At 53.6% G+C, this 14,161-nt stretch overlaps 4 protein-coding genes across 4 annotated transcripts; all 4 read left to right on the top strand.

Moving 5' to 3' along the window:
- Positions 1–893: 893 nt before the first annotated feature.
- ATEG_02411 (uncharacterized protein) lies at positions 894–2,428 on the top strand (the record flags this gene model as incomplete). Its single annotated transcript, XM_001211589.1, has 4 exons — positions 894–1,763; positions 1,855–1,922; positions 2,065–2,173; positions 2,306–2,428. The coding sequence occupies 4 exons, from the start codon at positions 894–896 to the stop codon at positions 2,426–2,428; spliced, it is 1,170 nt and encodes a 389-aa protein (XP_001211589.1).
- A 1,694-nt stretch (positions 2,429–4,122) lies between these two features.
- On the top strand, positions 4,123–5,517 carry ATEG_02410 (uncharacterized protein; the record flags this gene model as incomplete). The annotated part of the gene is made up of 1 exon (XM_001211588.1): positions 4,123–5,517. The coding sequence occupies one exon, from the start codon at positions 4,123–4,125 to the stop codon at positions 5,515–5,517; it is 1,395 nt and encodes a 464-aa protein (XP_001211588.1).
- A 936-nt stretch (positions 5,518–6,453) lies between these two features.
- Positions 6,454–8,355, top strand: ATEG_02409 (putative neutral amino acid permease; the record flags this gene model as incomplete). The annotated part of the gene is made up of 9 exons (XM_001211587.1): positions 6,454–6,593; positions 6,704–6,776; positions 6,989–7,256; positions 7,316–7,459; positions 7,510–7,724; positions 7,786–7,983; positions 8,036–8,063; positions 8,110–8,225; positions 8,269–8,355. 9 exons carry the CDS (start codon positions 6,454–6,456, stop codon positions 8,353–8,355), a joined length of 1,269 nt encoding a protein of 422 aa, XP_001211587.1.
- Positions 8,356–8,863: 508 nt separating this feature from the next.
- ATEG_02408 (uncharacterized protein) lies at positions 8,864–13,130 on the top strand (the record flags this gene model as incomplete). The annotated part of the gene is made up of 3 exons (XM_001211586.1): positions 8,864–10,414; positions 10,605–11,210; positions 11,265–13,130. The coding sequence occupies 3 exons, from the start codon at positions 8,864–8,866 to the stop codon at positions 13,128–13,130; spliced, it is 4,023 nt and encodes a 1,340-aa protein (XP_001211586.1).
- Between the last annotated feature and the right edge of the window lie 1,031 nt (positions 13,131–14,161).

The raw sequence follows: 14,161 nt of genomic DNA, 5'->3' as shown, positions 1-14,161 counted from the left end.
AAGCAGCGAATGACCCATGAGAATGACTGGATGACGACAGATTCGCTCATCGCATGTCCCGATCCTCATTGTCCATCGCAGTTGAAGATTATTCGGACGGGAATTTCCACATTTAATCACTCGGAGACGACGGTGGTTCCACTGAGGACCTAATTTTTACTAGTTTACGTGTGACTGAGATACAGCGGAAAAGCGAATCTTACATGTTTTCAAGGCATATATTGTCAATGAACCCGTGGGAAGACAGCTGGATATGATGCCTCGGTGTGCACGAGGAGGCGAAATGTATGGAGCTAACACAAGAGGCTCAATACAGCCGGAATATCATCTCCATCATACGAGAATACTGCATTGCTCCAGTATACGATACTCGAACGATCAATGAACGTGATGTCTCAGTTGATAACAGTGCGATAGACTGAAACAGGTGAAAGATGCACTGATGAACAAGGTATATACCTACAAGAGCTTCATGGCGATGCTGAAACTGCCGGTCAACATACTCTCTGTGTAATCCGTGGCTATGTTTCGACTTCATTATCCTCTCTATATGAGTATGCTTTTCATGATTGCTCGGGCAAAGACAACCCCAGTATGTTGAACCCTGCTTCTTCATCAAAGTCTTTGTTCCTACAGGCATTCTCCTTAGCAGACAATGGCATTCATCTTGTAAACCCCCGGCTCTCGAAGAATGCCAGACAAAGAAACAAAGAACGGAACATGACATGGATGTTGTATAGTCCCATGAAGGCATCTCCCTTCCACCTCTTATGCGGTGATCTACTCGAGCACTATTTAACTGGTCTCTCGCCTGCTTTTTCCTCTCATCTTCTCACCATCACCCATCGTTTCTTCCTCATCCAAGAACAACCAGATTCCAATTCACCAGCATCATGTATCCGGTCTACTATGCACTTGCCTCACTTGTGGCAGTGCTGTTGAGCCTTCATCGCACCATTCACCTCCCGGACTACCTTCACAAGAACATCTTGCTGATCGGTGCTAGACCTTTCACCACTGTCCCTCCCAGCAATGTGGATTATATTCCTGCAGCTGAGGCTCATATTCCCGAGCTGGATGTTTCCACAAGCGGCTGTCTTGTGCCAGTTCTCACCCCTGACAACTTGGAGACCCATTCTAACACTGTGTCTGCAGCAGGGACCCTTCCAACTGTTGAGCAGCAGCTCGGAGATTTTCCAGGAGGCAGGCCTCAGGAAATTCCCGGATTGCATGGGGTCCGCAACGGGCCCTCCATGAACCCAGTCCTCGTCGCATCACTGATCTTTATGGTGCCTACGTTCGTTTTGTTGTGGGTGTGGATTCGATCTACATCCCGCATCCATAATCGATATGTCGAAGAGGCCGATACTGAGATGCAGGATTTTATTGCAGAGGTAGAGCATCTCAAGGGACATCTTCTGGACCGACTGGAAGTGTTGCATCTGCTGGCGGATGCACAATCCGATGTCCTTCACCGTTTCAGTATGGGTGGTTACGGATATCAGCCTGATGTCCCCGACTATTTTGATCATGAGCTCTCTTCACTGGAGGAGCAGGAGCAGGCAGAATACGATTTGCGACTCTCACTCTGGCTTAGGCCAGCTGACATAGATAGTGAGGATGATGATACCGCGTCTTTTGATCTGGACTCCGATACCCCTGGCTTTGAATCCGTCATGGTGCAGCCTTTGTCTATAGTCAAGGCTCCAGCGTCGGAAGAGGATGAGTCTGGAGATCTGGGGGCTGATGATTGTCCTCCTAGAGTTGATCTTGGTCCTCCTTTCCTTTGATGAAAGGAAAGCATATGTCGAATTTCTTATGTTGTCCACAGGTTCGCGCACTAATAGTTTGCAGCTTCATGTCGAGTGGATTGTCACTCGGTTGCATGTTGCAACCCGGCTATATAGACTGTTCGCAATCACGTTCGTTCTGTCATTGAGATTTAACATGTGACGCCGGCTATTGTGTATCTCCTTTGTTTTGTTATCAATATTCTCGATAATTCGAGTACGTACAAGAATTGACTATATTTCCTCTTGTGATTATCTACTACTGTAAACATAGGCATGTAGACGATGCGTGCATAACCCACCCTCTAGTCCAGGAACTCATGCCTCGATGCGAGGCAGTTGAACGTCATAACAGGGCAAGTTTGCCACCTCCAGCCTATGGAGTATGTGATATGCATTGCAGAAAGCCACAACGTATTCTGCACTCCATCCTCCCCGCGAAGGGATCGGCATCGTACAGGAAAGAAATATCGTGAATAGCTATTATGTATAGTAGACAATTACATACTCCGTAGAGAATCGAGTCGTCACTCAATTGGACTGAGACGGCCGAAATTTCCCCGAATCGTGCACCATACTACGGAGTCAATGCAAAGACAGTTATTTCCACATTCGCCAATGCACGACTATTATCGTGATTATCGTGACACGCTGGCCCGTGGACCCCAACCCCCAACTTCCAGAGACAGCTGTTCAGACTCTGATCAGTGGGAAAATAGCCCGTATAAGCTCCGCTCCACCACGATGGCGAGACGAATCCACTCTACTACCCGAAGAAGCAGGCCTGCCGACTCCGGGTCCACCGCTGCAGAGTTTGCAGTCTACCGCGCAGTGCTGCGGTGTCCGGTGGCATTATTAATGGCGTGCATCCCGATTCTACGGGAAGAAAGGTACGTGAAGATCATTATCGTAGATCGGAGGGGAAGACCTTCTCCGTCGTCGATGGGGTAAGCGTGTCTCGCTTAGCTTTCCCTGGGAAGCTGCTATCACCACTCACCCCTGCACCACGCCGATGGGCGAGAACGGGCAGCTCAGGGCCGATCACTGCGCCGTGAGGTCAGTGGGCCCTTGGAATGTTGTCAATTCGTTGCGATGAGGGCGGGTTGCTGGGTATACAATCCGTTGGGGACTTTGGGGGTGTCGAGGAGGAGAAGGGCTTATCGCACTATAGCACTCTGTGCCTTGCGGATTTTAGAGTAGAATAAGGTCGACAACAAGGAAAACAGGGCAATACTCGGAAGAATCAAGATGCAGCGGTCTGAGTAATCTGCCCTGGAAGGAAAGATTAAGCCCTAAGAAGCCCTAGCGAGGATCTGTGCAAGACATTCCAGAAGACCCATTTGAGTCTACAATTGGCCAGGAAATAATAAGCTATGACTGATCGTCTCTCCCGCCGGCTGCTTTAGGCTCTCCCTACAGCGGCTGCTATTCCTGTGAGTCTTACGGCGCTGCGGCGCGATCCACGGGCGTCTTCCGAGCTTGCCGCGGGTATTGCCATCGGAATCCAGAAATTTTCTTCCCTTACTAGAACGGCAACGCAGTTCGGATTCTAGATCCCTATGACACTGCACTTATCGCTAGACAATTGAAACCGCACAAGGTGGAGAGGTGCAGCTGGCGGATGCAAGTCTGCATACCCGGCCGGCGGTTTGACGCAGACAGCCCACCAGATTCGCCGTTTGCCCGAAGAGGATACCTTATCGGTGCCCACTGTGTCCACCGTAAGCTGCCAGCAAGCATTGCAGTTGTGTGCTTGTGGTCCGAGGGTCCGTGGCAAAGCCTCTGGCCCTCGGGTAAATGAGTCGAGTGGCCGGTAGATCCTCCCTATCACGACAACTCGTGCAGTGGGCTGCATGTGTACTTTATGTGTACTTTATTGGCCCTGCGTGTCTATCCATATGCATCGTCGGTATCAGATCTTCTCCGGCTAAGGCGACGATGCCATTGATCGTTGCTTTCTTTCCTCCTCAGCTGTGGGGGCCGACTCCATTATACCGCGTCCGTATAGCAGACGGAGAGCTGACCCATGGATTGAAGCAAGTCAACCGACGTTTCAATGAAGATTCTCAAGCCTTCCGCGGAGTCCCGCCCACATGGTGGCTCATGGTGGCTCGTTCAGTCCCATCGGCTCCATTTTTTCTCATCTAATGATCTGCTGTGTCGGGATGATTGGAAATTTCAATAGGGCAGTGGAAACGAGAAAACTCAGTTCGTAGGCGATAGCTTGTAGCCATATTAAACCCCCCAGAGTGCCCGTCATCGATGGCTCTCTCAGTCCGCGGAGCCGGTCATTCAATTGCCTCCCCTCCTTTACAGGTCATACCTGCCCATCATGGCCTTAGATCTTCCGAACGATGTCCTCCTGCTGGTCGGGGAGTTTCTGGAAGACCATCAGGACCGGTACAACCTGATCTTCGTGTGCCGTCGGTTCCATGACCTCTTTCTACGCCTGGTCTATCGAGCAGCAGCGCTGAAGTCCTGCTCGCAAGCGCGCTCCTTCCTGGGCGCCCTTCTCCATCGACCCGAGCTGGCTCGTGCGGTGCGGAGTCTACACTTTGATGACTGGAAGCAGACGTCCTCTCCCTCCGCTGGTTTGTCCGAAACAAGCCTGACGCCTTTTAACGAATGGGCGCGCAACATTAGCCATTCCGAAGACGAGTATACGCAATGGGAGCAGGATCTCCGCGGGGAGGTGGAAGAAGCGTGGATTGCCCTTTTTCTGCCTCTCACCAGCAACTTGCGGCACCTCGATCTAGTGTATCCGAGAGAGAACGTGTATCTGGACCGGACATTGCAGCGGGCGATGAAGGGAGAGAAGCCCTTTGATGGCCAGCCTGCGTTCCGGACGCTGCAAGAGGTGTCATTGCGCCACCAGGACCACGAAGACACCAAGGGCAGCTACCTGCCCTCGCAGGTGCTCCCGTTCTTTTCCTTGCCGTCCATGCGCGCATTCTCGGCGGATTCAGTGATAGAATCGCGCCCTCGGGAGGATGGAGAGCACGATGCGGAAACCGGGGGTCTCGAGACTCCCGCGATCGGAAGCTCGCCCATCACCGAGATCACCCTCAACTCGAGCAACGGCTCGCAGGGCATGGAGAGCTTGATCGCCTCCTGCTCGTCCCTGCAGTCGTTCAAATACCAGCACTCGGATGCCCACCTGCTCGCCGAGGGCTACCAGCCGTCAGCCTTTTACCGGTCTCTGGCCGGCAGCAAGCACAGCCTGCACACGCTGTGGCTGGATACGTGCGGCAACCACCTGCCCTTCACCATCGCCGGCGTCAACGAGACGCACGACGAATGGTTCGGACCGCTGGTGGACTTCACCACGCTGAAAGACATCCGCATCCGCCTCCCCAACCTCCTGGATATCCGCTACCAGCCGGAACCCTCCACCGCGCTGCCGGACGTCCTCCCCAAATCGGTCGAGTCGCTCTACGTCGAAGGCTGCAAGGAGAACTCGCTTGCGATGCTCATCAACCAGCTGAAGCTGGTCCTTGGCAAGCGCGCGACGCAGTTCGCGGGGCTCCGGCGTCTCGACATTGAGGGTTTCTTCCACGACGAGGAGGACGAAGACGCCTCGGGGTACCAGGAGAGCGCGGCTGCGACCGGCGGCGAGAAAGTCATCAAACCTCGTGTCTACGAGATGGCGGAACCGCTTCGAAGTGCCTGTGTGGACGCGGGCGTGGAGCTGTTCCTCCGCGACCGGGCGTGTCTGGCGACGATGTAGTCGGGTCATGGCGTCATGGCCCGGCAGTCGTCGGAGATGTCCGATCTATACTTGATTGCATGATGTCCGATGATGATAGAGATAGAGCTTGGATTGCATATACCCGATAGATGGATAGAGGTTAGATTTGTTGGTTTTTTTCCGTTGCGTTTGCGTGCGTCGCTGTGTGGGCTTCCGTTTGATGTCGGAAAAGCCTCGCTGCGTTTGATGATTATGATGCGACATCCTTTCTGCTTATATGCTTAGCACCTGCGATGAGCTCAGTATGTCCTCTCACAGTTGTGAATGGATTCTTTTCGTGCTCTTTTGGGGTTGGTGACCGGTCTGGTATCGGTCGCCAGCCCAGCTCCTGGGGAGTATGCTGCTTAGACTGAACCACGACTGGCCGCTGGATTGACGGACGAACGATTATGATAGATAGAAGGACTGCTTTTCATACCGAGACGCAGTCCCTGATGATACCCGCAATAGGAAAGACAATATCTGTCTGAACGAATTTGACAGCCGCTTATCCGGATGCTTCGGAGTACTCCATGGTTCATACTTTACCAACCAAGCCTCGATAGGAAGGACGTCCATCGGCTTCAGCCGACCAGGACGATATTAGTTTCCTAACAGAGTAAGCCAGAGGGCACTCGGTACATCATCAGCGAGACTTCTCCAGCGTATATCCGGGGCACACGTAACCCTAATTGGCTTCTCCGCATCAGCGTCGCATCCGCCGCTGACGTGCCCCTCGGAGGTAGTATTCCTGTTGCAGTAAGTGAGAGGGCAGGGGTGAGGAGTAGTGTTCATGAGACCGGAATGTTGTTATCTGACGCTGCTGCGCTGACTCCGGGTTGTGTAGTCCATGAGCCATCGGTCTCTCCTACATCGCGATATCGACCCTGATTCTCACGGACAGCTGATATTCGATCCAATACCACTAATGCCACTATGGACCCCATCGACAGGGTGGAAAACCCCTCGTTCGATCACGAAAAGAAAGATGACACGCAGGACATGCTCCCGGCATACGAGGATCCCTTCGGGGACGAGACATTCGCCGAGGTGAAATATCGCACGCTGCGATGGTGGTATGTCTTCGACCTTCAGTACACACATGGACTATATCCTTACTGACCGTCAGGCAATGTGGAATGAGTATGTCCGACCCCACGATGGCGTCCTCCCGCTAACCAGATAGTCATGATCGCCGAGACCATCTCGCTGGGCATCCTGTCGCTCCCTTCGGCCGTGGCTGCGCTAGGCCTCGTTCCGTGAGTCTCCATTGGTAGCGATGATTGTCAAGACTTTTGGCGCCGGGTGTGGCCTGCTCTAACCTGACGCTTGTGGCTTGGATGTAGGGCTGTGATACTGATCGTGGGACTGGGTCTTCTTGCGACGTATACGGGTTATGTGATCGGACAGGTCGGTATCCTGCATGCGCGTGATTAAGATGATGTCGGTGTAGGAGAGCTGACGGGTATAGTTCAAACTGCGATACCCCCATGTGCATAGCATGGCTGATGCGGGGGAGGTCATGCTCGGTCGGTTTGGGCGCGAGCTCCTGGGGACGGCCCAGTTGCTCTTTTTGATTTTCATTATGGGCAGCCATATACTCACTTTCAGTGTGATGATGAACACGGTCACCGACCATGGGACGTGTTCGATTGTCTTCGGGGTTGTCGGGCTGATTCTGTCGTTCTTACTGAGTCTCCCGCGGACGCTGAAAAAGGTGTCCTGGCTTTCGATCTCGTGTACGTATCTGCCAACATACACATGGACACCGTTGGCGAAGGCGGACTGACAGACACAGCGTTCATCAGTATCTTCGCCGCGGTCCTGATCACCATGATCGCCATCGGCATCCAGCGCCCCGGAGACGGTCATGTCGATGCGACCGTCGACACATCGCTCTACAAGGGATTCCTGGCTGTGACAAACATCGTCTTCGCATACGGTATGCACGGCGCCTACGACTTTGCAGATTGTACACTAACCGGCTGACAGCCGGGCACGTCGCCTTTTTCGGCTTCATCTCGGAGATGAAGATCCCCACGGACTACCCCAAGACCCTGTACATGCTGCAGTTCACCGACACGAGTATGTATGTCATCACAGCGGTGGTCATCTATCGGTTTGGTGGGAAAGATGTAGCATCGCCCGCGCTGGGATCGACGAGCCCGTTGATATCGAAAATCGCGTATGGGATTGCCATTCCGACGGTATGACACCTTCGCTCTACAGATACGCCTGGGAAAAGCACTGACAGAGTCGTGTTGATAGATCGTGATTGCAGGCGTGATCAACGGCCATGTGGCTGGCAAGTACATCTACGTCCGTCTCTTCCGCGGCACCGACCGCATGCATCAGCGCAGTCTGGTGTCTTTCGGCAGCTGGGTGCTGATCGGGCTGATTCTGTGGACGATTGCCTGGATTATTGCCGAGGCGATTCCTGTGTTCAACAATCTACTGAGCTTGATTGTGAGTTCCTCCTCTTGTGTTGGGTATGCAGACAGCTAACCATGTACCGCAGACGGCCCTCTTCGCCAGTTGGTTCACATGTCAGTGCTCTACGCCCTATAGCTGGGATGATGCTAATGGCTCCAGACGGACTGAGCGGTATTTTCTGGCTCTTCCTCAACTGGGGCAAGTATACGGCTTCTCCGCGAAAGATGCTTTTGACGGTCGTCAATTTGATCATCGTGGGCATTGGAGGATGTCTGGTAAGTCCTGTTATGCTGTGAGTGATCAGTCTAACCGAGACAGTGCGGATTGGGCCTGTATGTGTCTGGGAAAGCGATCCACGACGACCCGAGTAGCGCTAGCTTTTCGTGTGCGAATAATGCTGGCTGATGGTGTTCGAGTCTATAGGGTGCTGGCATATCGGATCTGGGATAAGTCTAGGAGACAAGTGTGATGATATACGGTTTCTTAGTAAATATTGTACATGATACAGATTATCTTGAAACGAGTTCCCTCTCATGGTTATTGGAGCATCTCCAAACTGCTCTTTGGCAACGAAGAGATAGTATTCCCGCTGGAGTTGATGCTCTATACAGACATCTAAAATGCCCGTACATCCAGCCAAATGAGAACCCACAATAAGTCTTACCTTGAGTCATAACAATTACTCTAAACACGATACCCGTACAATTCCGGTGGCATCAATGACTCATTTCGATACGGGCCAGCTGCCAAGCAACGCCATTGCACAGCCTCACAGCCCCGACGTCTCACGACCGAAGATTTGACCTTCACTTGAATCAGAACAAAGGAAAGAAAGCAAGACATTTAAACATGCCTTGGGTCCATCATCTCAGGGCACCAAAATCCATCATCACGAAGCCAGATTGTGTTCATCATGGGGGCTGACTTCCTGAGCCTGCCGAACGAGCTGATTCTGCACCTCGGGGAGATGCTCTCGGACGGTGCCTTGAACAGTTTAATCCTCACAAACCGGCGCTTTGCTGAACTTCTTAATCCAGTATTATGGAAGATCGCGAACAGAGACGACGAACCGGCGTTCTCGGATCTCCCCTTTCCGTCGGAAACCAGTCTCAGCCATGTGCTCGATTTACTGAAATACGCGATTGCAGTTGACAACGTTCCCATGGCGCAGAAGATCCTGCGATTATGTGAACTCGACTACTCAGTCCATCGCGACTTTATGGACGAGGCGATCATCGGAGCGGTTGAACACGGCAATCACCACTGGATAGAGGTGCTCTTGGGCAAAGCCGAAGAACAGCACGACCAGATGAATACTGAGCAACTGGATCAAGCAGTGCACAAAGCAATTGACAGAGAGGACATTGCGATAATCAAGCGGCTCCTGCAGCATGGAAAAATCACCATCCGCTGCTGGGAGGTCGAGTGCCGCAATCTAATTCGAGCCAAGAAGGATGATCTGCTCCGGTTCTTCATGGACCACGCCCAGCCTGTTCCAGAGCCGACGACAAGTCATCTTTCGCCGCTCATGATCCCCGCGATATTGGCGAAACATATTCCCTCCTTGGATGTCTTGCTGGAGCGAGGAGCCGAATTGCACACCGACCCGTCGAGATTCGAACAAGAACCTCTGCATGTGGCCGTTCATCTCGGCGACTACAGCGTGACAGCATGGCTCCTGGACCACGGAGCTGACGTTAACGCGACGGATCGTTACGTTCGTCAGACTGCAGCGCATGTGGCTGCGCGGAACAAAGATCTTCTACAGCTGCTCGTGAGTCGAGGCGCGGATATCCATCGCCAGGACAGTCACGGATTTCCGCCTTTAGCTCGAGCAGCCCATGCCAAAACCCCAGACGCATTCAACTACCTCGTGGAGGTCGACGGAACGCTGGAGCAGCCAGGTTTCTCGTTCCCAGCAGAGGAAATTCCGTGGTGTGCGGGCGCATTGCGCGACGCCCGCTGCCCTGAGATCATTACCTTCCTGCTGGATCGAATCGACGTACCGCAGTTCGGGGAGGAAGTTCTTCGCCGCAGCGCGGAAGGGTACAATATTCCACTGCTGCGGGAACTCTGTACCAGGGGCGTCTCGCTCGGAGCCCGCTTCCCGGACGGAGGGACGATTCTGCATTGCTATGCTGGTCGGCATGTAAATTATTATTCGGAAGACGACACTCCTCTGGGACGAACGATAGTTGACGCAGCGAAATTCGTGCTTGACGCCCGTCCGGAAGGGATCCACGAGGTGGATATGCGTGGACACACGCCGCTTCACTTCGCTGCCGCGGCGAGCTTTCGGCTCATGGCGCAGACTCTGCTGGAGCGCGGTGCATCCGCTACGGCCTTGAATCAGAGGGGACAGACGCCGCTTGACATGGCGCAGTATAGTTTTCGAAGCGTGTATGAGTTGATCAAGTCGTATGGGCCCGCTGAAGGGGAAGGGGGAGACGACAGAGAGGGAAATGTATGAAGATACCACAGCATACCAACGAACGTCTTGAACCGAGCGTACAACTACAAAATAATCTCCTCACACTTCATAAAACCAGCAAGCCTCGAACGAGCAACAGATGACTCAGCCACCCCCGCAACCCTAGGATAAACAAAGAATGCATCCAAGACAACAATACATAGTACAACTCACCACCATGCAGCCCATCCTCCTCCTCTCTCTTGCAGCCCTATCTCATCAGACCCCCCATGCACCCACAGTCCTGGACCATGTCAACCCCCGGATCGGCACCTACGGCACAACCCCCAACGGCAACGGGGGCATGATCCCCTCGGTAGGTCCGCCCTTCGCCATGACCCGCTGGACCCCGCAGACCCGCGAGAACTTCATTTCCCAGGTGCCGTACGGCGACGCGGACCGGCTGCTGCATGGGTTCCAGGCGACACATCAGCCGGCCATTTGGATGGGCGAGGCTGGCGCCGTCGTCGTGACGCCTGGCCTGGGCGAGGTGCGTCCGCTTTTCGAAGACCGCGGGCTAGCATTCCGCAAGGCAGAGGAAAAGGCAACCCCGTACGTTTATGAGGTGCGGTTGGATGCGACGCCGAGGCTGGGGCGCGACTGGAATGCTACCGCCGAGGCGGTTGGGGATGGGCCTGTTCCTGGGGGCGCAGGGGCTGTGCCATCGGATGTGTCTGAGGGTGCGAATGGGCGCGTTCGCAGGGGTTTCTCGCAGAAAGTGATGAGGGGAGTGGGGAGTTATAGAGGTGGTGTTGATGAGGGAGAATCCTATGGTAGGGGGACGATTCAGGTATGCATTTGTTTCTAGGATAGCCCATGCAGCGCAGACTGATTCAATGCGCAGGCTTCGATGTCAGCAGATGCACATACCGGTCATCTTAGGTTCGATTTTGACCAGACTGAAAGTGATGTGAAAGCCCAAGTACCGTGGATCTTCATCCAGGCTACTCGGCGCCATTGGACAGGCGAAGTACATATCGACCCAGCTTTGCAGGAAATCTCAGGCTACAATCCTGAGCGGCAAGACTACCGTCTGGGCCCGGACAATGCCGCATCCTTTAGAGGATACTTTGTCGCCCGCTTCTCGCAGCCCTTCGAAACGTATGGGACCGCTGCTGGGAACCAGACCCTCGATGGCGCCAGACATCGGCATGGTAGGTTTACCGGCGCCTATGTGCGTTTCGCCCCGTCTACCACGCGAGTAGAAGTGCGTGTAGGAGTTTCCTACGTCAGTATTGAACAAGCACGCGCGAACCTGGATCTTGAAATCCCAGACAATCAGCCCTTCAGCGCAACAGTCCACAAAGTGAAGACGGCATGGTTGGACAAACTCGACCGCATACGCATCGAGGGCATCAACGCCACAGACGCTGATCACGACCCGCGCACAATCTTCTACACCGGCCTGTTCCATGCGCTGCAGTATCCCAGTGACTTCACCGAGCCGCTCCCCTCAGGAAACCGCGTCTACTATTCGGGCTATACCGACAGCGTGCATACCGCACCCCCCAACGATGCCTACTACCAGTCCTGGTCCATCTGGGACACCTACCGCGCAGAGCATTCCCTGCTGACGCTCTTCGCCCCCGAGCGGGTCAACAACATGATGCGCAGTCTGCTGCGGATATTCGACTGGTCTGGCTGGCTGCCCATGTGGGCAAACGTGGTCGAAACAAACATCATGGTATCCACGCACGCCGACGCGGTCCTCGCCAACGCATTAACCCGCGGATTCCACGGCTTCGACGTCTCCAAGGCCTGGAAAGCAGTCTACAAAGACGCCTATACACCCCCAGACCGAGACACCGAGCTCCTCTATTACGACCGAGAGCCGGAAACGCCCTACGAAGCGCGCGCCGGACTCACAACCTACGCGAAGCAAGGATGGGTGGCAAACGACCGCTGGTCCGAGTCCGCGAGTCGGACACTGGACTACGCGTTTGACGATTTTGCCTGTGCGGTGGTGGGCGAGCACGCGGGCGCCAGTCAGGACGCCATCGCGGCGCTGTACGCCCGGAGCAAAAACTACGCGCACCTCTGGAACAACCAGACGCGGTTCATGCAGGCGCGCAACGACAACGGGTCTTGGGCGGCCGATACCAGCTGGGGGTGGACTGAGGGCGACGCCTGGGTGTACACGTTCAACGTGTTGCACGACGTCCCCGGGTTGGCCGCGTTGTTCGGGGGACGCGATGCCCTCCGCGACAAGCTGGATGCGCATTTCCGCGGCGGACATAACGAGCATAGCAATGAGCCCAGTCACCACGTGCCGTATCTGTACTCCATGTTGGGGTATCCGGCTCGCGCAGCGGAGACTATCCGCGCCATTGCGTGGGAGAACTATAACGCCACAAGCGGCGGGTTGAGCGGCAATGAAGATTTAGGCCAGATGAGTGCTTGGTATGTGTTTTCGGCGCTCGGGTTCTACCCGGTCAATCCGGCGAGCGATGAGTATGTCGTTGGATCGCCTTTTTTTGAGAGAGTAAAGATCAGATGGCCTGATGGGGTGGCTTCTGGGGGCAAGCCTACAGGAGAGGAAAAGACGCTGGTGATTACTGCGCCAGGAGCTCCTACTAAGCCGTATATTAGAAGTTTGAAGGTTGATGGGAAGGAGATATCAAACCCGGTGTTGAGGCATGGCGATATTGTGCGAGCTCGAAGGATTGAGTTCGAGATGAGCGAAAGGCCTACATCTTGGGGGACACATTGAGTCTCGTGTCAAGTTTACATACTATCTAGGAGTATTGCTGCCTCGTGCGATGAGCACTGCCTGGTAGTGACACTATGGAGTTTTATTGCATGCTGCCAGCCTACATCTGATACCAGAGTTGTTCAACCCGATTTCGTACAGCAATCTCGATCGCTCAGAATCTCTCATTTTCATCCTACTGTCTTTCCATACTTCTGATCAACATAGCTCGAGAATGACCATACCCCCTTCAGACTAGCGTAAATGCATTCGTGTTCCCAATATCTGCAAGGGTGATATTAGCCTGACTTGTGCTTCATCCCCAACCCTAGTAATTCCACCTGTCACCCTAAATCCTCACTGATCATGGCTTCCACAATCACTGACCAAGTGCAACTCCTTCCAAGAACATACAAAGAGGACCAAGGCTATCGGGAGGACGATTCAGAACCGTGTGAGCGATCGGAAACCGTGATCTTCCAGGCAGACGATTCAAAGTATCATGTTAAAGTGACATTTAGGGGCACAACCGGCATCACGACAAGAAATAGCCTTCTCAAGAGGAGGAAGCAATTGGAGGCACTGATAGCTTCGATAGATTTCAGCGCCCTTCCTCTACTTCCAGATACGGTCAGCGAGCTCGTGATTGAAAAGGCATTACATCCGTCTTGCGATTTGATACTTCCAATGAAACCGGTCTATCAATCTGAGTCTAACGACCTCGTTGATGTCGACTACATATATACAGTCCGAGAAGATGTCTTGCGAGTACGCTATCCAGTCTACAGCGCTGATTCGGAATTACCGACCATAGGTCTATCGGAGATCGAAGTGAAAGACCAGATCTCAAACAATGTCTTCCTAATCACAAGGAAAGGAAGTGATGACCCCCTGATCTATAAAACAGTGGAGCATACATTCTACGAACCGAGCCATACGACGGTCTTCCAGCAAGAATTGCACTATATCCAGTGCCTCGAGGGTTACCCAAACATCGTGCAGCTAGTGGCCGTAGTAACAGGCCCAAGTCCCTACACTACCAACCGCTTCAA

This window comes from Aspergillus terreus, genomic scaffold (assembly GCF_000149615.1).
Source record: "Aspergillus terreus NIH2624 scaffold_3 genomic scaffold, whole genome shotgun sequence".
NCBI classification, from domain to species: domain Eukaryota; kingdom Fungi; phylum Ascomycota; class Eurotiomycetes; order Eurotiales; family Aspergillaceae; genus Aspergillus; species Aspergillus terreus.
The sequence above is the reverse complement of the archived record's forward strand: the minus strand, read 5'-3'. Positions and strand labels throughout refer to the sequence as shown.